Here is a 23,007-nt window from a genome sequence, read left to right as displayed (position 1 = left end):
GTGCCGCAGCCGCAGCCTTCCTGCTTCGCCCCCGGCCTCTGATTGCTGTGTCATCACAGCCTGTTGCAGCTTATGAGCAGATATTTGTACTGAGGGTTTTTTTTTTTTTGCCACTTGGCACTGTGTTGGTATTTTAAATTAGCTTTTGATAAGGCATTTATAGTTTTTAATTAAAGGGGGTAGAGGGAGGGGAGGCGATCCCTCTCCCCGTCAGACACACCGTGTGTGTGAAAGTCAGTCCAGTCTCAGATCTTCGGCGAGCTACACCAAGACTGCTGGAGAGATGGCCACCCTCTGGCTCCTGTGGGAGTGTGGGAGCCCGGCCCGGCCTGCTCTGCACCCCCCAGTCCCCAGATGGGCTGCCTCGGGCCCTTTCCCTCTTGGCTCCTGACTTCAGTTTGGGAGTGCGGGTTGGGAGGAGGTGGGCAGGGTGTATCCGTGTGCTGGGCCTTCCATGACCGAGCGGCTGCAGCAGCCGAGTTTACTGACTGCCGTTCTGGACACTGAGGTCCGAGAGCACGGTGCCGGCAGGGCTGCTGGGGAAGGGTCTGTTCCAGGCCTCTCTCCCGGTTTCACGTGGTTCCTTAGCTTGTGGCAGCATAACCCCCATCTTCCTGTGGGGCTCTCTTTGGGGGAGCCTGTGTCCAGAGAACCCCTTGGACTCAGACACCCACCCTCCTCCAGCGTGACCTCATCCTAATCAGTTCCATCAGCACCCCTACCAGCAAACCAGGTCATGTGCTGGGTGCTAGGGGTTGACGCGTGAATGAATGAATTTGGGGGACGCAGTTCAAGCCATCGAGGGTTGGGGTCTAACCACTGACTTTCTGCCTGGGGTTGCTCAGATCCAAAAGAGCCACTAGGGACCGTTGGACCCAACACCCTTATTTTCTGGGTGGGAAGGGACTCCCCGGAGTCCCACAGGTGAGCCAAGACCTGAACCTCAGTGTCCTCCCAGGACAGGAGTCCTCTCCAGCTTTCAGGGGGCTTTGGCTGCTCTAGGCAGAGTGGGGTGCCGTCTGGCCTGGAGGAGGGAGTCAAGGTGCGCTGGCAGCCATCCTGCCGTCAGACATCTGTGCCCCAGATGTTTACTGAGCGCCCACTAGGCCCCGTGGATGTGGTGGCCAGCAAACCGGACGTAAGCCCACCCGCACAGCTTACAGAGGAAGACGAGACAGGTTCATGGATGAGCGTACGTGGCGCTAATGGTCCTAAGGGGAGGTGCAGGGTGTCGGGGAGGGCCTGGCCCACTGTGCCCAGGGTGGGACCCTGAAGCTGAGACTGAAGAGGATTGTCCAGCAGCTGTGAGATGACTGAGGATTCTAGGGTCACCGGGCCACCTGGAGCCCGGGGCTGCCAGAGCTGGGGGCCTGGGAGTCCAGCAGTGTGGGCGTGGCAGTGTCTGCAGCCCTCAGGATCTCGGCGTGTCTGCGTCCCTTCCTTACGGCAGGTACGCGCTCATGAGGTGCCAGGTGAGCCATCCCTGTCCATCCTGTGTTTGGGCACAGCTGCCTGGATGACCTCTGTCCATTCCCCCCACTCCTGGTCGGTCTCTGAGCAGAGACAGGGACTTGATCAGGCCTGGTGGGGCTGCAGGACTGTCCCTGGTTAGCCGCTGGGGACGGGGGCCACAGTCCCCTGCCGAGGAGCCAGAAGACAGGGTGCGTGAGGGGTGGGCTGAGGGGTCAGGCTGTCGGGATCGGGTCCCACCCCGAGAGACGGGACCTGCTGCTGCTTCTGCTCTTGGGGCCTCAGTTTCCCCACCTGTAAAGTGGGTGCGAATTCCACCCCTCACCACAGGGTGGCTGTGAGCGCGAGGGGCAGCCAGTCACAGGTGCTGGCGTGGAGCTTGGGGACGGACGCGTGCCTCTCCCGCCCACCATCGTCATTACAGTCACGACAACTCCCGAGGTGTTGGCTCTCCCTCGGCTCCCCTCGGCCTCAGTGACTGTTGCGACCCCTCCCGGGGTGATGGCTGCCTCTAGGCTCCCCAAACCCTCAGTGACTGTCGCGACACCTCCCAGGGTGTTGGCTGCCCCTCGGCTCCCCAGGCCCTCAGTGACTGTCGCGACCACTCCCGGGGTGTTGGCTCTCCCTCGGCTCCCCAGGCCCTCAGTGACTGTCGCGACACCTCCCGGGGTGATGGCTGCCCCTCGGCTACCCTCGGCCTCACTGACTGTCGCGACCACCCCTGGGGTGTTGGTTGCCTCTTGGCTCCCCTAGCCCTCAGTGACTGTCGCGACCACGCCCAGGGTGTTGGCTGCCCCTTGGCTCCCCTCGGCTTCGGTGACTGTCGCGACACCTCCCGGGGTGTTGGATGCCAGCCTCAGTGACTGTCGCGAACACGCCCAGGGTGTTGGCTGCCCCTCGGCTCCCCTAGCCCTCAGTGACTGTCGCGACACCTTCCAGGGTGTTGGCTGCCCCTCGGCTCCCCTTGCCCTCAGTGACTGTCACGACCACTCCCGCGGTGCTGGCTGCCTCTAGGATCCCCTCAGCCTCACTGACTGTCGCGACCCCTCCCGGGGTGTTGGCTGCCCCTCGGCTCCCCTAGCCCTCAGTGACTGTCTCAACCACTCCCGGGGTGTTGGCTGCCGGCCTCACTGACTGTCACGAACACGCCCAGGGTGTTGGCTGCCCCTCGGCTCCCCTAGCCCTCAGTGACTGTCGCGAAACCTTCCAGGGTGTTGGCTGCCCCTCGGCTCCCCTTGCCCTCAGTGACTGTCACGACCACTCCCGCGGTGCTGGCTGCCTCTAGGATCCCCTCAGCCTCACTGACTGTCGCGACCCCTCCCGGGGTGTTGGCTGCCCCTCGGCTCCCCTAGCCCTCAGTGACTGTCTCAACCACTCCCGGGGTGTTGGATGCCGGCCTCAGTGACTGTCGCGACCACTCCCGGGGTGTTGGCTGCCCCTCGGCTCCCCTCGCCCTCAGTGACTGTCGCGACACCTCCCAGGGTGTTGGCTGCCTCTTGGCTCCCCTCAGCCTCAATGACTGTTGCAACCACTTCTGGGGTGTTGGCTGCCTCTAGGCTCCCCAAACCCTCAGTGACTGTCGCGACACCTCCCAGGGTGTTGGCTGCCCCTCGGCTCCCCAGGCCCTCAGTGACTGTCGCGACAACGCCCGGGGTGTTGGCTGCCGGCCTCACTGACTGTCACGAACACGCCCAGGGTGTTGGCTGCCCCTCGGCTCCCCTCACCCTCAGTGACTGTCGCGACACCTCCCAGGGTGTTGGCTGCCCCTCGGCTCCCCTCGGCCTCAGTGACTGTCGCGACCACTCCCACGGTGCTGGCTGCCTCTAGGATCCCCTCAGCCTCACTGACTGTCGCGACCACGCCCAGGGTGTTGGCTGCCCCTCGGCTCCCCTAGCCCTCAGTGACTGTCGCGACTTCTCCCGGGGTGTTGGCTGCCTCTCGGCTCCTATCGCCCTCAGTGACTGTCGCGACCCTTCCCGGCGTGTTGGCTGCTGGCCTCAGTGACTGTCGCGACCCCTCCCGGCGTGCTGGCTGCCCCTCCGCTCCCCTCTGCCTCAGGGACTGTTTCTTTGTGTGCTCACCTTGGCCTCAGAACCACGAGGACCCCTCTGGGCTTTCTCATCTGCCACCCACAGTGGGGCACGCCTGCCTCTTGAAGGTGCCTTTGCTGTGACTGGGCCTTGGTCTCCGTTCACCTGGTGTTTGCGGGTCCAGGCACAGACAAACCGGCTGTCATCCCGTGTGGGCGTGACTTTGGAGGTGTGGATGCCTGTTCTTGAATTGTGAATGGACAGCCGCTGGTGGGCAGGGATAGCAGGGAGCGGTGGACCCCCCCCGCCAGCTAGGGGTGGGCAGGGGGCTGGCCCTGCCCAGAGCGCCCGCTGATCCAGACTGAAGTCTTAGACCTGTGGCCTGTGAGGCTGGAAAGAATCTTGGAGGCCGGAACTCCAGGGTGAGAGGTGGTCTGCTTGTGACATCTGTCACCAGGGGTGAAAGTGACGGTGAAGGTCGCTCAGTTGTGTCTGACTCTTTGCTACCCCATGGAACTCTCCAGGCCAGAACACTGGAGAGTAGCCTTTCCCTTCTCCAGGGGATCTTCCCAACCCAGGGATCGAACCCAGGTCTCCCGCATTGCAGGCAGATTCTTTACCAGCTGAGCCACCAGGGACGCTCCAGGGAACTGAGACAAACCCAGGGAGGCACCAGGGTTGATTCAGCAGAATTCCATCCCCTTGGGTTGCAGGTGGGAAAATGGAGTCCCAGCAAGGGAAAGCCTCTGGTTCAGGGTCCTACCATGGGCCCCTGAATCAAGGAATTCCTGTCCTGTGTTTTTTTTGATATAATGATGTTGGTATTATTAAATCTTTTTTCTTTTTAGAAGCATTTTTAATTGGAGGATTAATTAGTTGGAAGCTTTACAATGCTGTGTTGGTTTCTGCCAGACAACACATGAATCAGCTGTAAATATATGTGTGTCCCCTCCCTCTCGAACCTCCCTGGCATCATTACATTTTATCTGTTACTCATTCTGTCCTGAAGCCAGGTCTCTTAGGAGACACCCAGCAAGCGGAAGGGTGGTCAGGACATGTGTGACCCTCAAGGGTATCAGACACGCCCCCCTGCCCCAGGCAGGCGCTGTCCCAGGAGGGCAGAGGGCACGAGGGCTCAGGGGGGCCGTCGCTGCTCCCGGGGAAGGGCTCGCGCTTCCGCTGCCAGGCCTGGTTCCAGCATCCCTGACCGCTGCCTTCCTAACCGGCCCGAGTGGCGGGAGTTCCGGCTTCTGGCCGCTGGGGGGCGCGCAGAGCCCTGCTTTCTGTGGCTCTGGTTCCCTGCGGGGGTGGGGTCCAAGCCTGCTGTGGAGGCCTGGCTGCCTGTGGTCACTCTTCCGTCCTGGGCTCCAGTCCTGGGCCTGGAGATCTTTGGAAGCTCTTGGAACCTGAGAGAGCAGCCGGGAACGGGGGCCAGGGTCAGCTGAGCTCCAGCCCTGGCTGGCCCGCACACCCCCGGGGTGGCTGTGCACACGTCCCGGGCTCCCCGAGTCCTTGCCGTCGCGTGAGTCCGGAGAGGTCCACCCGCTTGCGCAGGTGGCCGCCTCGAGGCGAGGGACAGCCAAGGGCCAGAAGTGGCGCGTGGCCAGTCCTGCCCTGCCGGGTGGCCGGGACTGCTCCCTTCAGCCCCGCGCCTCAGTTTCCTCAGTTGTAAAACAGGGAAAGCGAGAGAATCTTCCACCCAGGCTGATGAGAGGTAAGGAGACAGTTCATGGAAAGAGTGTCCAGCACGCTCACGAATAACAGAATGTGGCGACCGCCGTCCGCGCTTTCCCTGCGCCGAGCGCGCCCGTTTCCTTCCCTCGAGCCTGGCCACATCTGCGAGCGTGGGCGTGCTCATCACGCCTGCTTTACAGCCTAGGAAACTGAGGTTCCCAGTGGCAGCGGCACCTGTCCAGGTACGTGCAGAGGTTGAGAGGCTGCAGCCAGGACTCTGGCCCAGCCTGCTTCCCGCGTTCACGGCGGGGAAGAGCCGGACGTGTGTTGGTTGGGCAGGGGTGATGGGGTGTGTGTCTGTGTGTTTCCCAACTCAGTGGAGCTAGGAACCTTCTAAGTTTAAGAGGAGCTGAAGGGGAGAGGAGGACCTGTTTCACGAAAGGGGAGGATGTGGTAGGGGTGGAATCTGCTCTGCCGTCCAGGGGTTCCTCTGTGGACAGTGGTGCCCGTCACGCCGCCCAGCAGCTGCCTCGGAGGGACGGCCTGTGCCAGGGCTACCGTCCACCCCTTCTAGGGACCCTGTGGAGGAGGGTTGGGGGGACCAGGCCCTGGCACCCAGCCCAGGCTCCTTCCTCCCTCCACCACCCGCCCCTCATGGGTGGGCCCCACTTCCTGCTCAACCCTCCTGGCACGGTGGCAGGACAGGACAGCCACGGGGCTTCTGTGTGGCATCAGGTGTGACTTCAGAGAAAAACCTATCTCAGTGGACACTGCTTGCATCTCAGGGGAAATCCTTGGTCTGTTCCTGGGTGAGCTGAGCGTCCCTGGGGTGGGCCGGGGAGAGAGTCATTCCACGCTGGGCCAGATCCCTTCATCTGTCCATCTTCAGGGATCATGGGCTGAGGGCCGGTGGCCTCTGAGGACTTTCTCCTCCCACACCTGGGGTGGTGGCATCTCTGGAGGAGGAAGGTCATTGGAAATCTCAGTAGAGGTGACAGAGTGCCTTGGAGTGGGTGAGCAGGTCTGTGAGAAGGCAGGACAGTCTCCGTAAGTTACGGTGTCTGAAGAGTCCTCAGAGACAGTCTTGTTGGTGGCGCTTTCCACATTCTCCAGATGGGGAGACTGAGGCCTTGAGAAGGGGAGAGACATTCTCAAGGTCCATAGTGAGCTGCTAGCAGAAGCAAGGCCAGGATACTTTCTACCACGTCATGCTGCCTTCTTGGCTGGGCTGTCTGGATGCTGCCTCTTCCGGGAAGCCTCCCTGGTTTCTTGGCTGGGCTGTCTGGATGCTGCCTCTTCCAGGAAGCCTCCTTGGTTTCTTGGCTGGGCTGTCTGGATGCTGCCTCTTCCGGGAAGCCTCCCTGGATTTCCCCTGTGCAGAATTGGTTCCCTCCATCTTAACGGTTCTCAAGGCCCTCTGTACATGCCTGACCGCTTGGGCTGGGCACTTTGTGTGGTGGCTGCTGATTAACCTTATGGTCTCGCCAGCCAGTGGGGGTTTTCTTGAGGGCAGGGTGTGTGTCTGATCTATTTCTTCTTCCGCAGCCCTGAGCACGGGGCCTTGCGTGGAGTCGGTGCGGACTCGGCGTGTGGTGGGGTGAAAGCAGAGGGCAGGGGAGAGGAGGAGAGAGGAGTGGGGAGCATCGCAGATGGGAGCAGGGGCTGGGGGGCAGGGCTGGGGGCCTGGAGGAGCTGGGCCGGAAGGAGCCTGGAGCCAGGCTGGGAGCAGGGGCTTGGGGGCAGGACTGGGGGCCTGGAGGAGCTGGGCCGGAAGGAGCCTGGAGCCAGGCTGGGAGCAGGGGCTTGGGGGCAGGGCTGGGGGCCTGGAGGAGCTGGGCTGGAAGGAGCCTGGAGCCGGGCCCGCCCCCCCGGGGGCCTGGTTCCCAAGGGCTGGGGGGCCCCGACCTGTCTGCTGCCCCCCACCCCCACCCGCCCCCGCTGACCTGCCGGCTTCCTCTCCCTGCAGGAGGCATCCCCTGGGACCTGGAGAGCCCGCCCGTGTGCCTGCCTGTGGGGCCGGGACCTGTCCGCGCCCTGCTGAGCCTGGAGGAGGCCGTGTGGGCCAGCTGTGGGCCCCGGGTCACCGTCCTGGACGCCACCAGCTTGCAGACTCAGGTACTGGCCCTGCCTCGCAGCTCGTGGCCCCGGGGGCCATCTCCAGGCGTCCCCTGCACTGACCCCTCTCACACCCTGCCCTGGGCTCCCGGGGGTGTCTTAGGGTCGCACGGGGAGGCAGGATCCCCGCGGGCCACCCCTGCCCCCCCCAACACGCTCCCTCAGGGCTGCCGAGAGGGGAGGGGTTCCCCGTGCTGGGCAGTGGGCTCGCTCCTCTGTAGTGTCTGCTGCTTCCTGGGGAGGTAGGGCTGGGGTCCCTGTGCCCCCAGGGATAGCCCGGACCTGGCTGTGCTGAGGGAGTGGCTGGTGCGGATGCTGGCACTCGGGGCCCCAGGCTCTTTAGCCAGTGTGGACCCCATGGGGAAGGGGCGCTCGGCCAACACTGGGGTCCTGCCTCGTCCCGCCGTGAGTGCGGCCAGTCCTTGGCCACTGCGATGCAGGCCTCGTCTGGGGGTCCTTCCTGGCTCAGCCTGGACCCTCTCCTGTCACTGACCAACAGCCGTGCCCGCCCCCTTCGCCACGGCCCAGGCTCCACCCTACGTGATGTTTGGCAGTGATCCCTGTGGCTCAGAGGGTAAAGCGTCTGCCTGGAATGCGGGAGACCGCGGTTCAGTCCCCGGGTTGGGAAGATCCCCTGGAGAAGGAAGTGGCAACCCACTCCAGTATTCCTGCCTGGAGAATCCCATGGAGGGAGGAGCCTGGTGGGCTACAGTCCGTGGGGTCGCTAGGAGCCGGACATGACGGAGCGACTTCACTTTCATGCCCTGGAGAAGGAAGTGGCACCCCACTCCAGCTCTCTTGCCTGGAAAATCCCGTGGAGGGAGGAGCCTGGTGGGCTGCCGTCCACGGGTCGCTGAGAGTCGGACTCGACGGAGCGACTTCACTTTCTTGTTGCTTGCTCTCCTTGGGTCCCCAGCGTGGCCTCCAGGCCCAGGTGCGCCTCAGCCTGGCCCTGCCGCATGCCTTCCTGCCAAGACCGTCTTTCCTCGCCCACTCGGTCCTGCCTCAGCTTACTCAGCAGCCAGGCAGTCTGGGCTGGATCCTGGATGACAGGTCCTGGTTTGGCAGGTGGAGACCCTGAACCCAGGGAGCTGAGGGTGAGCCCCGAGACCCGGGGTTGATCCTCAGGGTCCCTGTGTTAACTCACCGTCTCTGCTGAAGCTTGAGGTTCAGCCTTTGCATCCGTGCCTTCCCAGCTCAGCCTCCTGGTCCTGGCCCTCATCTTCTGGGGTCTTGGGGCCCTGGTCTGTGAGCCCAAGTTTTCCTGCCCCTTCACCAGGGTCCCTTCGCCTCTGTGTGAGGTGATGCTTGGGAGCCCCAGTCCTGGCCAGGGAGGTGTTTGGTTAGCGGCCCTTTGGGGTGCTGGAAAGGGAGGTGGGGTGGGTTCTGCCCGCAGCACCTTGGACAGCGGCGAGAGGCCACGCCGTGGGCGGAGCCAGAGGATTTGGGTGTGGAGCTGCCATCAGGTTTTGAGACGTGGGTGGGGGCTCACGGTGAAACCTGGCCTCGGCGCCCCCCCCACCCCCACCCCCCGCTCCGCCTCGCCCCTCCTCCCCCACCCCCGCCCCGCCCCACCCGCTTAGGCTTGCACCGCGGCACCAGGGACCTTTGACCTCACTGCTGGGGCGGGCTCTGCGGGGGGGAGCCAGGGAGGGGCCCACCGGGAGGACACTGTGTTGGCCCTCCTCGGTGTCTGGATTTCCTGGTCCTCCTTCTCCCCGGCAGATGGGTGGGGACGGGGTGCCCTGACTAGCTGCAGCCCAGACCCCCTTCCCAGCCCTGCCCCGTCACTGCCTTCAGGGGCCTCTCACCTCCTCAGCCTTCTGGGAGAAAGATGACCAGGGGAGGTGGCTCCCCAGGGCACCCGGGGTCACTGATGGGCCTGGATCTCAAGGCATTTGGGAGGAAGAAGGATGAGTGCCCCCTGCATCCCCCTGAGCAGACCCCTGCTGTCCCCTTGCCAGGCCCAGTGTCTTCCCAGGTTTTTCCTGGGCCTGGGGAAATGGCAGTCCACTCCAGTATTCTTGCCTGGAGAATCCCAGGGACGGAGGAGCCTGGTGGGCTGCCGTCTCTGGGGTCGCACAGGGTCGGACACGACTGAAGCGACTCAGCAGCAGCAGCAGCAGGGCCCCTGCTCAGGGCAGTGGGGGGTGGGCCCCGTTAGTGTTGCGACCGCCTAACTTGCCGCCTCCCTGACGGGTGTGTGATCTCTTGGGGAAGTCAAGCTGCTCCTTTGGAGTCGCTGGTATTGGTGGGGTGGACTGTGTGTCCGCATTGCAGGTCTGCCATCCCCTCGCTTCACTGGCTGGGAGGCCCCCTTCTGCCGACAGCCATCCCAGGAGCTTGAGACAGATGGGTGAAGGGAAAGACAGGGCTCAGGCGTGACCCTGCCCGCCCTCACCCGATCACACCCCTCCGCCAGCAGCCGCACCGTCCTGCCCAGGCCTGCAGCTCAGCTCCGGCCCCGCCGTCGCCAGGTGGAGGGGCCGCAAGGCTCCAGCGTGAGGCTGCAGTGATTTAAGATTAGTTTGGACCACCCACTCTTAAGAAGGGGATCAGTGTGGCCCTTGCCCTGCTCTGCATGCGCAAGGGGGCATCGGGCGGGCCCTGGGTGCGGGGAGGCAGGCCCTGGGTCGGGGCAGGCGGGATGGAAGGAGAGGCGGTGGCTGAGGAGGCCCTGCCGCAGGGCGAGACGGGGCCTGGAAATGGGAAAGTTTGTGCGGGCGCAGGCGGGCGGTTCGCCTTCAGCGCCCGCCATCCTCCACACGGCAAGAGGAGAGCGCCATGCGTGTTTAACAGAGCCTCGCTCCGCGGAGAGGAGGAGGCCGGCCCACCTCCGCACCGGGCGCTGGAGCGGCTGTCTGGCTGCTGCTAGTGACCACCAGACCCGGCTGGGGGCTCCGCGGGCCCGGCCGGGGGGCTGGCCTCCGGCTGGGCTGCTGTCCAGGCTGCCCTGCGCGTCCTCACTGCGGGGCATGCCCCCGCTTAGAGGGCCATTGTGCCAGGCCCTCCTCCAGGACCGGGAGCCCCCCTGGGGACTGGAGATCCTCCAGGCCAGGGGGCCCAGGAGGGTCCTGGCAGCCCCAGTTGTGGTTGCCCGGTTCTGGCCCGAATGTGAAGACATGGGGGTTCATTCAGAGACTGTGTCAACACTAAGGTGCTTTCTGCAGTTTCTCCACTACCAGGAAGTAAAATAATAACGAACACACACTGAGTGCTTAGCATGGACCCGGCCTGGGGTTTAGCGTTTCACATGTCTTAGCCCAATTAACCCTCAGACCACCCTGTGAGGTGAGTACTTTTATTATTCGTACTTTAACCGATAAGTGAACAGAGGCCCAGAGAGGGTCAGCGATCACCCAAAGTCACTCAGCCAAGAGGAGGCCGAGGTGGGATGGGAGCCCGGGCGTCCGCCTCTGAGTCTGCTCTGAAGCCCCGGGTCGGCCACGGCGGGCAGAGGGGTGGTCTTCCTGGGCTGCACCGTCCGCCGCAGCGTCCGCCAGTCTCTGTCGTGTGTGAGTCTCGGGCGGCGTCATCCGTTTAAGTACCGCGTTGGCCAAAAAGTTCGTTTGGGTTTTTCTGTAACCTCTTAACCTCCTTCCACCAGCGCAGCTCCTGGGCCAAGGATGTGCCCTGTTAATTTCCTGGCAGGTGCTCTGAGTCAATGGTCCTGGAAGATGGATAGGAGGTGTCCTGACCGGCAGGCCTTAGTGCAGAGAGGGTGGAGGGGCGGGCTGGAGGGAGACCTTGTCTCAGCTCTTCAGGAGCTCGGAGCAGGCCTGGGATGGTCAACGCCGGCCCGGGGAGGGCAGGCCCGTGGGGGCAGGCCCAGGCCCTGTGAGGGCCCAGGGGAGGAGAGAGGGCTTCCAGACCAGGGAGGAGGGGCGGGAGCAGGGCAGGTCTGGGCGGGGCAGGTGAGTGGGCCTGATGGAGATGGGGGCTTGGGGGTGGGGAGGGGCAGGACGGCTGTGTGGGTGGGGGGCTCCTGGAGCGGCCCTGGGCTGCCGTCCCCATTAGGCCCGCTGGCCTTGCAGCCGCCCGGACCCTGCGGAGCCCGTGGCGCGGCGCCCAGCCCGTCTCTGTGCTGGCCACTTGCCCCCAAACTGCTTGTTCAGCCCCTTGATCCCCGCGGAGGCCGCGTCGAGGCCTGTTAAATGATAATGTAGCTCACCAGGGCCTGTGTCAACACCGCATCCTCCGTGTTCATTATCTCGATTGCCACCTTCAAAGTCTAATCCAGTCGTCTGGAGTTCATTTTAACTGATCGCTGGAGGGGACGCGGGCTGTGGGATGACTGTTGCATCTTAATTAAAAAATAAAAAAGATTCAGGACAGGAGGCCTGAAGCTTGTGGGGCGCCCTCCGCCCAGCCGGCGTGGTCAGGCACCAGGGGAGGGCGGGGGTCTCCCTCACCTGGCTCGGGGGAAGGTGGCAGTCGCAACGGGTGGGGCGCTGGCAAAGGGGCTGAGTTGCGGGTGGGTTTCCTGCTGGGCCCCTTGCACCAGGGGGAACGCCCGCTGGAAGGCAGGGGTCTCTGGCCTCTGCTCCAGGCCCTGCTGGCCCCTCTGCCGCCCTCTGAACGTGCCAGGCTCCTTCCCCCTGCAGGCCTCTGCCTCCGCTCTTGCCCTGCCTGGAGCAGGAACGCCGTGCCCGCGGGCTGTCCCTCGGGCGGCTCCTTCCCGTCCCCCCACCTTGGCTCAGCAGCCGCCTCCTTGGTGGGCCCTGCCCTGCCTCCACCCCGGCCAGGGTCTGCACTCGCCAGCGGCTTCACTGTCCCCAGAGGACTGGTCACTGTCTGCAGTTGTTACCCAGATGACTGCTGTCTCTCTGCACCCACCTGGCCGTACGCAGATGAGAGCAGGGAGAGGCCTGGTCTTTCTTTTTTTTTTCCTGGCAGGATCTTAGTTCCCTGACCAGGGATTGAGCCCATGCCCGCTGCACTGGGGGCACAGAGTCCTGGGCACTGGCCCTGGGGAAGGCCCACGGCCTGTCTTGTCCACCAGAGCTTCCCAGGGCCGTGTCCATGCCAACCTCTCAGTCAGTGCTGCTGAGCATTTGCAAAACCGCCCCACAACCCAGGGCAGGTCGGCAGCGCGGCCGCCCGCTGCCTTACATGTTCTTTTGGGGCCAGATGTTGAAAATCTGGTTGGGAGGCAGCCTGGGGCCCTGGGGCTAGCTGGGAAAGCGCCCTGGGAGGAGTTGGGCCTTGGAGGACGCAGGTCGGGGAGGGAGGCCGCAGTGGAAGAGGCAGGAAGGGGCCCGGGGAAGGGATGGGGCAGAGGGTCTGGAGGTGGGCAGGGGCGGGTCCCACTCGACAGCGGCCACCAGCGAAGGGCAGAGGGGCTCTGCAGGGGCACAGCTGTGCCCCCGGCCTGCCCCGTGCCGGCCTTGGCCGCCCCCTTCTTCCCAGTCCCTCCTGGGTGCCGCTGCAGCAGAACAGGCCTGGGGTCGAGGCTCCCCCTGCCCTGCCGAGGAAGTGCTGGGACGCAAGGCGTGTTGCGTCCAGTTGGGCCCCGGGCCTGGCTCCCGCCCCACAGGGCCCTCGTGAGAATTGATGGGGGCAGCTGTCTCCCATTAGGCTCCGACCCCACCGCCCCCCAGAAGCCTGTCTGGACCGCCTCCTCCCCACCTTGCGTGGGCACTGGGTCACACCTCGTGACCTGCAGCCACAGCACCAGCAGCAGGCTCCTCTGCTCCACAGCGCCTGACTTTTGGGGGACGGTTAGTGGGAGCTTAACCGATCGAGACCCCATGGGACAGGACCATGTCTGGTGGGCTCCTACAGCCCCCACCACGTTCCTGGGGCTGGGAGCAGGCTGACGCATGCTCAGTGAAGGGCTATGAAGATAGCAGGCATTTCTTTTCCTTTCCTTTTTTAACTTTTTTTGGCCATGCCACGTGGCCTATGGGATCTTCCCCAGCTGGGGTTGAACCTGCGCCTGCTGGATCAGAAGCACAGGGTCTGAGCCACTGGATGCCAGGGAGCCCAGGCAGAGGGCGTCTCTCTCGGGAGGTGGGCTCCGTCTGGGGTGGGTCAGCGGCCAGCTGCAGAGCTCCACTCTGGCCGCGGAAGGCGCCTCCCCACTTTCACACTGTTGGCACTCCGGCCTCCGGGGGCCCAGAAGCCCAGCGCTGCCTGCCCGTCTGCCTCCCCGGCACCTGGGTGCTGGCTGTTGACACCAAGGCGCGCCAGCAAAGAACCTTCCCTGGCTTCCTGGACACCAGCGGCCGCCAGACCTCCCCCTGCGCATCCCCACACCCACCCGCCTTCCCCACCCTTAGTTTTCACGTTTAGTGCCCAAACTTAGTTTGCATGTATTAGCTGTTGTAAATCTATCATAACAGTGTGGTGCGGCATGAATAATGCATCGCTGGGCTGTATTAGTTTTCCGTCTCCTATCTTATTTATGACATGAAACGGGTGGGAATTTGCAAAAGCGAAATGCAGGCGCAGGGCTTTTTGGGTAACGGTATGCAAATTGGCGTGAGGGGCGGGAAGATTCTCTAAGCCCCCCGGTGTCCAGGGGGCCTCCGAGGCCGGACTCCTGGTGTTCAGGGCGCTCAGACTTTTGGGTCAGGGGTCCTGTTGCTCTACAGAGTTGTCTCAGTTCAGCAGGTTTAATTATTATTATTTTTTTTACGTGTCTGTCATCGTTTATTGTTGTCATCCTGTTCTTTTTGCTTTAATTAAAAGTTGGCAGGTGAAACTTGAGAAATCGATATTCTAAAGGTTTTCTAAAGGTTGCACTCCAAAGGAGTGCAAGTGTTTTCTCGCAGCATGAAGGACTGAGGTTAGATGCTCAGAGGGACTTCCTTTCAGGACGCGTATGGAGGATGGAGTGTAGGCCTGGGCCTGGGGACTCTGTGGGGGCTTCCTTCCTAGGAGGGCGCCGAGGGGTCGAAAGGGGCTCCTGGCCGTGGTTGTGGCCTCTGCCCTCAGGTCTGGGGCTGTGGGGACCCGCCTCGAGGATGCCAGGCAGGGCTTGGGGAGCTTAGGGGCCGGGGTCTAGCTCCCCTTCTTCTCACCAAGATTGCAGGGCTTTCTTCTAACAGTTGGTCTCCCCTTGTCCTGAAAGATGTAGGTTGAGGGAAGGATTTCATGGTTTTATAAAAAGTAGTTTGATGCTGTTGGCCGAGGGAACAGGTTCTAGGAATCCGTGGAGGGAGAAAAGGGAGCCGGTGGAGGGAAGGTGGGGGGCGGTGGTGGCAGGGGTGATGGCGGGAGTGCAGCCTGGGGACTGAGGCGGGCGGGCGGGCGGGCGGGCGAGGGAAGGCGGTGGCTGGAGGGAGGCTCTCTGCCCCTGGGCCCTGTCCCCCAGCGGTGCTGGCTGTCAGAGGCTGTCCCCTGCGCACAGTTCTCCCACGCCCCCCGCCCCTGAGGTTATTCTCCCCCGTAGCCCTGTCCCCAAGCGGCGCTGGCTGTCAGAGGCTGTTCCCCTGCACGCAGCTCTCCCGCACCCCGTGCCCCCCACCCCCCAGGGTTATTCTCCCCCCGGGCCCTGTCCCCCAGTGGCGCTGGCTGTCAGCGGCTGTACCCCTGCACTCAGCTCTCTGGCGCACCCCCCCGCCCCCAGGTTATTCCCCCCGCCCCGCCGCCCCCAGCCCTGCTGCATAATTAGGGGAGGCGACACCATAGGAGCGGGTATCCAATGCCCTGGGATTTGGCAAAGACACAGCGCGCCATGGATGGACCCACGGGATGCCAGGCCTCAGGCTGGGCCCTAGCGCAGTGGAGACTGGACGCCCGGGCAGGAGGGCTCACACGGGGAGGGGGCTGGGCTGGTGCCCGGTGTTGAGGGTGGACACGGTTGGTCCTGCGAGGGCCTTGGCAAGCCCGGGTGGGGAGGGTCTGCCCAGTGGGGACTTCAGGAGGCGTCGCCTGCTGCCCCTGCCGTGGCCTGAGTGGGCTTAGACGGTGGCTCAGTGTGCGTTCGGGAGCTGGCTGGCTGGTTCCAGTCCCTGGCTCCACTACCAATTGCCTCAGTTTCCCCACCTCTAAAATGGGGAGAAAATTATAGAACCTGCCTCAGGACTCGGCATCGAGATGCAAATAAAACTCCCAAGTCCTGCCCGGTGAGGAGTCAGCCTTCGTTTTGTGGTGAATGCAGGACCTCCTCAGGGTCACAGGGACCCCCCAGGAGGTGATGGGCCGTGCCCTCCTCCAGGGGATCTTCCTGACCCGAGGATGGAACCCGTGTCCCCTGCACTTTCCGGCACTGCGGGCGGACTCTCCACCTGCTGAGCCACCCGGGAAGCCCTGGTCCCCTTGCTCCCCCATCCAGCCCCCTCGGGACGGGTCCGGCTTCGCCTCGGTCAGTGTGCATCCTGATCTCTCGGGACCCCTGTGTCCAGGGTGTGGGTCTGCATGTGGTCTGAGGCACGGTCCTTCCCGGAGCCTCACCCGCGGGAGGGCGGGACGCTCCCTGGTAGGGCCCGCTCACCTTCTGTACTGAGCCCGGGGGCCCTGGGGTCCAGGCTGTCCTGAGCAGGGGCCCGTGGGTTGAGCAGGTGCCGTGGGTGCCGAGTGCGGGCCTGTGAAGGAGGGGTCTGGATTAGCGCCATGTGGACTGGCTTGGGCAGGGCAGGCGGGCGCAATGCCATCCGTCCCTCGGGGCTGGGATCAAAGCCAGGCCTCCATGGTGGACCTTTCTGGAAGGGAGCTTCCTTACGCCTCGCCCTGTTCCGGCCTGGCCACCCGAGCTCCCTCTGCCGCGGCGGCTCCAGCCTCCACGCCTGCTCCCGCTCCGGCAGCGGCCCCACCCTCTCGGACCAGCCCCCCGGTGCAGCTGTGGTGAGGGGCTCCCAGGGTGACAGGCAGCCCTCTCCCGCTCCCCGTGGGTTAAGGCTGATGGAGACTCACCCAGAGGCTGGTCCAGGCTCTTAGTGAGGAGGAGCCTGTGGAACCTTTGCAGTGGTCCTCCGATTGAGCCCGCTCAGTCACATCCCGCTCTTTGTGACCCGTGGTCCCCTCACTGCCCCCCTTCTCAGTGTGAAGATGGGGGAGAGACAGGCAGGAGACAGTGACGAGACATGCTCTGGCCGCAGACGTCCCAGCAGAGGTGAGTCAGGCGTGTGCTCAGCCCCGCGCTTCTGGGACATCGCTGCCCCTCTGAGTCCTGGTCTGGCCTCCCCGGCTGACAGCAGCTCCGGCGCCGGGCACAGCAGGGGCCAGTCTTCACCTGGTCCCGGCTCCCTCCTCTGCCTCTGCGCTGCGCCGGCATCTATAATTGAAGGAACAAAAGGAGATTAGATAGGACCAACGAGGAGAGTACCTGCAGCTCTTGCTCTGAGACGTTTTCTCGCTTCGCGGGTGGATTTCAGTTTGCGTTAGTGGTTTTCGCTTTGTTGGTTTTTGTCCATTGTTGTCGTTCACTTTCACTGTGATTTATCACCGGACGTTGAGGTTGATTCTGTTTATAAAGACAGAACGTTGCTTTGGCGGCAGCGGGACAGCCTTCCTGCAGGGGCCGCTTCCTGTGGGTCTCGCTCTGGGTGAGGCCACGGTGGCAAAGGGAGTCTGCACCCGCCTCCTTATGTGCTTCGTGATGAAGGCACCTCTGTTGCAGGAATTTTTAACTTTGGAGGGTGAGTGGTTTACAGACTCTTTGGAGATGTTGGCAAAAACTATTGATCATCTTTCTAGAAAAATGTACCATGCACACCAGATTTTTACACAGTCAATTCGAAAATGGCTTGTTAAAGACAAGTTTGGGACTGGCTGTTGGTCTGGGGGCAGGGATGTCGTCCATCACTCTATCCCTTGTAGGTTCTGGGGTGGCCCTGAGCCAGGAGACCCCGGCACTTGCTGAAGTCTTGTTAGACAGGAATGGCCTCGTCCCCACTTTACAGATGAGTAAACTGAGACCCAGAGGCTTTAATGGACTTGCTGGTAAAAGGCAGAGGTGCAGGCACGCCATAAGCCTCCCTCCTGGCACAGGATCCCTTGGTCTTGATCAGGTCAGATTCTGGAAGCAGAGTGTTAAGCTTTGGACGAGGCCCCCAAAAGGTGTCTGTCCATGGAGGTCAGGTGTATGCTGTGGAGTCCTGTAAATGGGTGACCAGCTGTCCCATTTTGTCCAGACAAGGTGTTGGACTCCCAGTGCTACAGCTGGGGCCTGTCTGGGCATACCGGGGTGAGTGTGGCACCCTGAGTTGGAATCCTGGCTTTCCCCCCAAATTTTCTGAATACTGCACCTCTGTGAACGGCACTCAGCCTCTCAATTTGTTTTTTTCGGCTGTGCAGTGTTGGTAAGAGTAAGACAGATAAGGGAAGAGTATTGTGTGCTAATTGCTTTTAAAAGACCACCTCTGGCCGCTCAGTGCAGCGGCTCCGAACGTGACCTCTGGTCTCAATCCCGGGGTGTCCCCTGGCGGAGTTGATCCCACAGCTTTCTCAGAGCCTCAGACATGCCTGTTAGGAGAGGGTGGAAGGTGATGCCGTCCTCCTGGGTTGTAGGGGGCACTGAGCCCCCTGAGTGGAAGCGATTTGGGGAGGTGCTGGTCGGTGCTCCGTGGGTGGTCTCTGGGCCCATGACCGGACCTCCCAGGCGAGTGGGGACCAGGAGGAAAGGACCCCTTCAGGCCCACGCCCTGCGGGGCACTCGGCAGGAGGGTGTGGGGGACAGCCCCACGCCCCCGCCCTGCCCAGTGGATTGCCTGGGCTCACCCTGTCCCATCCTGGGTTCTTTCCCTCTTCTTCCATGAAGACCTCCGGGGAGATGAAGTGCCCTGCAGGGCGCGGACAGTCGCGCTCAGTGGGCAGAAGCCTTGCCTGCCTCCTGCTTTTCCTCCGTAGCTCTCGGCCCCCAGAGCCCCCAGCCCCCTTCCTGGCTTCGTGGCGTGCTCTCAGCCCTAACGACTTGGAGTGCTGAGCTGCTCACCCTGGGAATTTATGGAAACAGGCCCAGACGCGTCACCTGGAGGCGCACAAATTGTGCAGGGAGCGGCTGGGCTGTGTCAGCCCTGTCTGGGATGGGACTGCTCACCTGAGACCCTCTGAGCAGCGGTCTGCAGCGGCCGCAGGGAGAGGGGTGGCCGTGGGACCCCGTCCCCGTCCCTGCTGCCTGCCCGCTCCTGCCCATAGCCCTGTGCATGGGGTGCTCACGGCCCGCTGGCTGTGTCCCGTGAACCAGCCGGCACCCTAGGCAGGTTCTCCCAGCTCCATGACGATGGAGAGAGGAGACCCAGTCACCCCGTGGAGACGGGCTGGAGCCGTGAGGCAGTCCCGGGCCCTCCCCTCCAGCTGCCAGCCTTTTTTTTTTGTTTTTTTTAATAACTCCCCCCACCCCCACACAACTTTTATTTTTCAATTTTTATCAGAGGATAATTGCTTTACAATATCATGCTGATTCCTGCCACACAGCAACATGAATCAGCCTCAGCTGTACGCGTGCCCCCTCCATCTGGAAGCTCCCCCCACCCACCCTGCCTCCCCCGCCATCCCAGCCCAGGGGCTGGGATGGTCCCAGCGCTGGGCTCAGCCTGCCGGCTGTCTCATTTGCGTATGGGGTGTGTGTGTTTCCACGTCTCCATCCGTCTCACCCTCGCCTTTCACTGCCGTGTCCACAAATCCATGCCTATGTCTGCGTCTCCTCTGCTGCCCCGCAAACAGTCCACCAGTAGCGTCTTTCTGGATTCCACAGGCAGGCGCTAATATGTGGCATTTGTCTTTCTCTTTCCGCCTTACTTCACCCTGTACGGTAGGCTCTGACGCATGTACCCCACATCATACGTAAACACACGCACCGTTTGGGACGAAATCATCAAGAAGCCAGTCGCAGACGTCTTCACCCGTCACACTAAATACTTCAGCAGGGCCCTCTTCCCTAGCCTCAAGAGCATTATCGCGCCCGGGAACCTCGCATGGATCTGCTGCCCAGGGACCCATTTTCCCAGTTTGTCCCCAAAGCACCTTCCACAGCCGCTCCGCGTCGCCACCTCCAGCAGCCGGCTGGGAATCCCGTGTTGCATCTGACGGCCGTAGTTCTTTTGTCTCCTTTTGCTTTTTAAATGGCGTTATGTGTTCATTTCCCTTTGGCTGCCCTGGGCCTTCGTTGCCATGCTGGGCTTTTCTCTAGCTGTGGGAGCGGGGGCTCTGTGGCGGCACGGGCGTCTCTCCGGGGCGGCGGCTCTGCTTGCTGACCACGGGCTCTGGGGCACGTGGGCTCGGTAGTTGAGGCTCTCGGGCTTGGTTGCTCTGAAGCATGTGTGGCCTTCCCGAATCAAGGATCGAACCTGTTCTCCTGCCTCGGCGGGCGCATTCTTCACCCCTGAGCCACAAGGGAAGCCCTCGTCTCCTTTCAATCTAGGGCAGCTCCCCCCCTTTTCCTGTGTGTGGTCTCCGCGAGAGTGACTTTTTTGAGAAGTCCAAGCCCGTGTCTTGTCCAAGGTCCCACCAGCTGGAGTTGCCCCACGGTTCCGCCCTGATGAGGTGGGAGCGTTTGGCCAGGTTCTCTGCAGGGAGGCAGGGCTTTCCCGTCACATTGCTGGGAGGCGGGGAGGGTGTAGGCTGGTCCCATCCTTGGTCTCTTGGTTGAGGTGGGCTCTGCCAGGTGTCCCTGTCATCAAGGTACCAGCTTCCCTTTATAATTACTGTGGATAATTCTAGCAAAAATGGGAGAATACCCTGTTCCTCAGCGAATTTTCACTGCACACTTCTCTTTAAAGAGGATTGTCCTTCACCCCACGTAACTACCCCCCTTGACTACCACTTCAAATGCACAGATTATTTTTAAGGCCGGCTGAGCTTTCATCCAGGGCCACGGTTACTATTTTTGATGCTCAAACGGTCTCAGATTCGGCCACGAGGCACCCTTGTGCCGGCTCCTGGGTCCTTCGGATGCTCCCCTCCACTGTTTGGTCACCCCCTTGCTTTCTGCCTCTGAAGACGCTCTGTGCTCACCTGGCTCTTCCCCTGCCCCAGTCACCATTTCTCCAGGGCGCCCTGCCTGTTTCCCTTTTGTGTGGGATGGTATTTAGAAACCAGGAGGGGGTGTGCTCACTGCTGTTGGGGTGTCATTGCTTCCAGACATTGTTAGTGCACAGGGCCAGGGAAAAAAAATTCTCAAGTTCATACTGATACCTCTAATTCAAATCCAAGGTCACAGAGCTCTCCTGCCGCCTCTCACGCGCCCCCCCTCGCCCCCCGTGTTGCTTAGTCGAGTCCAACTCTTTGCAGCCACATGGACTGTACCCGCCAGGCTCCCCTGTCCATGGGATTCTCCAGGCAAGAAGACTGGAGTGGGTTGCCTTTCCTCCTTCAGGGGGTCTTCCCGACCCAGGGATCTAAGCCTCATCTCTTGCGTCTCCTGCGCTGGCAGGCAGACTCTGCCACTGCCGCCAGCTGGGCAGCTCCGCCGCTGGCCCTGGCTCCTGATGACAGAGTGTGCCTCAGCCATACAGTGTGGCTTCAGGATCGCTGTTCTGCTCCAGCACCACCACCCAGCCTGCTTAGTAGAGCTCAGGGTTTCTTTGTGGCTCGTCTTGTCCTTAAGGACCGAGGTTGTGTAGTCAGAGGGCACAGTTCCCAGCCTGCGTGAATGGATTCTTTTCTATGTGGGCATGTTCCTATAAGACTAGATTTACCAAAACAGGTGTCAGGCTGGTGTAGCCCGAGGGCCATTGTGTGCAGACTTCTGGTCCAGACTCTCACGCTAACGGAGCAGCTCCCGGTGCCAGGGAGGCAGCCGGTAAATAGCCCGGAACGCAGGGCCCGTGGGCAGGAAGTGCTGGGCCTCCTGGGGCCCAGAGGAGGGGCATGGCTGGGCTGGTCGTGCAGGTGGGCCAGGCACCTTCTTCAGGGACAAGGCGGGTAGAGGCCTCGTAGATGGTAAGGTAGCGCCCCACTTCTGGCCCCCCCCAGACTGGCCAGAAATTAGAGGAGGGGTCTAGAGGTGAGAAGGGGAAGCCACGGCCTGGACTCAGGGTGCCAGGTGGGTAGCGTTTCATCCAGCTTTGGTGGATAGCCTGGCTGCCTCCCGGGGAAGGATTTCTGAGCTCCTGTCTCCAAACACAGAATGTTTGGGAAACAAAATGAGGTGTGTGCCTCTCAGCACTGAGCCCCTGCCACCCAGGGGTGCTGCACTCAGCGCCCTCAGCCCCCTGGGGACCCACGGTGCCAGGGTGCCAGCCACCCCTGCCCCGTGTGCCCAGGAGGCCCAGCCAGGGCACCCAGACCCAGCTTCCCCCAGCAGGCTGCTGGTGAGGGCAGGGGTGCTGGGGGGGCGGAGGTGACCGAGGAGTGAGGTGGGGGCTGGGGATGCCGCTGCTCCTGCCCATCCCTGCCCCCACCCCGCCCCTGCCCTGCCTCCCCACTGGACCTGGCAGGCTTGCACAGGCCTCAGGCAAAGCCCTTTGGGCCTGGAGACAGACTTGTTACACCTCTGGAGAAATGAGTCTGGATTTCCGCTGCTGACTTCCCTTTTAATTAGATTCCGACAGCAGCGTGCAGGGCTGACTGGCTGCAAAGTCAGGGGCAGCTTTCCGTGGGCCCAGGTCTCTCTGCGCTTGCAGTGCAGTCTGGCTTTTTCGGAGTCAGGAAGTGCTTCTGACCTCCCTTCAGGAGCCAGGCAGCAGTCTCGCAGCGCGCGTGTGAGCACGCACCCCCCTCCTGTTGGTGTCTGTGTGTGTGTGTGTCTGTGTGTGAGTGTGTGCGTGCTGGTTTTCAGAGGAGTCTGCAGACAAAGCCTGCTGGGGGCCCCTTCCGTCCAGCTGCCCTGCCCCTTTCCCCGTCTGCCTCTCTAGGTGGCACTGTGGATCTGGCCACAGAGTCTCATCTGCGATGGGGCTCTGGCGCCTCTGCTGGTGGAGGGGTCTCCTGTTGGAACCCTGTGCCCTGCCTGGGTCTGGGCCTTCAGGAACGCTGAGCGCGGGCTGCTCCGGGAAGATAACCTCCCACCCCACCGAAAGGGGTTCTCTCGTTGAAGAAGAGCTCCTCTGGAGAAAGGAGCTTCCGGCCAGCGCTGCCGGGGCTGAGTGAGAGGCCAGAGACATGGACGTTCCCCTCCTTGCCCCGCACCGCATGGACGGAGCCGGCCTTCTGGAGGCTGTGGGGCGCTGGGCCTCCCCCTCCATCCCTGGGGCTCCCTGGCCGAGCCTCCAGGCCCGGGGCCTTCTCTGGGGCTGGGGAGGGCTGCTGTGGAAGGAGGAGCAGAAAAACGCCCCCGCAGAAGGCCCTAGTCTGAGCCCCCAGTCTGAAAAGGGGGGAGGTGCTGCCTGGCCTCTGAGCGTGCCTGGCCTGATAGCAGACCCCTCCTCACCCCCAGGCTGATATGAGACCCCCTCCCTGCCCCCGGCCTGATACAAGACCCTCCCTGGCCCCGCCCCCGGGAACCCCCACTCCGATGGACATGACACGTTCCCACCTCAGAGGAGCTGTAGCTTCTGCCCTCAGGCCCCGTCAGGACCCTGGACTTGGACCCCGGCCCACTGGGCCGCCCCACCTGGCTGCAAAGCCCTGCCGTGGGGGCCAGGCTCAGAAAGCGCCATCTCGTCAGCCAGCTCGCAGTCTTGCCCGCCGGGGCCCTGCGTCCCGATCGGGGTGCGCACCGAGCTCACCAGCCTGGCTCCCCCGGGCTCCCTGGTGGAGACCCCTGGCCCCAGCTTCTCTATCTCGGCAGGAAACCTCTGGTGGTCTGAGCTGGGATGGACCTGGGGCGGAGCCAGGGTTGGGGCGATTGCGGCATAAGAAACAGAGGGCCTTATTGCCAATTCTCACGTGC

The 23,007-nt window shown here is 62.7% G+C and overlaps 1 protein-coding gene and 1 long non-coding RNA gene across 13 annotated transcripts in view; one reads left to right on the top strand and one right to left on the bottom strand.

Moving 5' to 3' along the window:
* ARHGEF10L (Rho guanine nucleotide exchange factor 10 like) overlaps window positions 1–23,007 on the top strand; it is a 161,873-nt gene that overhangs the window by 124,936 nt on the left and 13,930 nt on the right. For all 12 annotated transcript variants that reach the window (XM_069575144.1, XM_069575146.1, XM_069575140.1 and 9 more), the window contains one exon: window positions 7,141–7,289. In XM_069575144.1, coding sequence (XP_069431245.1) covers window positions 7,141–7,289 — 149 coding nt within the window. The remainder of the gene's footprint in view (window positions 1–7,140; window positions 7,290–23,007) is intronic.
* Window positions 10,577–16,678, bottom strand: LOC138433086 (uncharacterized). The gene is made up of 4 exons (XR_011254138.1): window positions 16,149–16,678; window positions 15,730–15,820; window positions 11,461–11,592; window positions 10,577–10,959 (listed from the first exon to the last, which is right to left on the bottom strand). It is a non-coding gene; the product is annotated as an uncharacterized lncRNA (long non-coding RNA).

Source organism: Ovis canadensis, chromosome 2 (assembly GCF_042477335.2).
Source record: "Ovis canadensis isolate MfBH-ARS-UI-01 breed Bighorn chromosome 2, ARS-UI_OviCan_v2, whole genome shotgun sequence".
NCBI classification, from domain to species: Eukaryota; Metazoa; Chordata; class Mammalia; order Artiodactyla; family Bovidae; genus Ovis; species Ovis canadensis.
The sequence above is the reverse complement of the archived record's forward strand: the minus strand, read 5'-3'. Positions and strand labels throughout refer to the sequence as shown.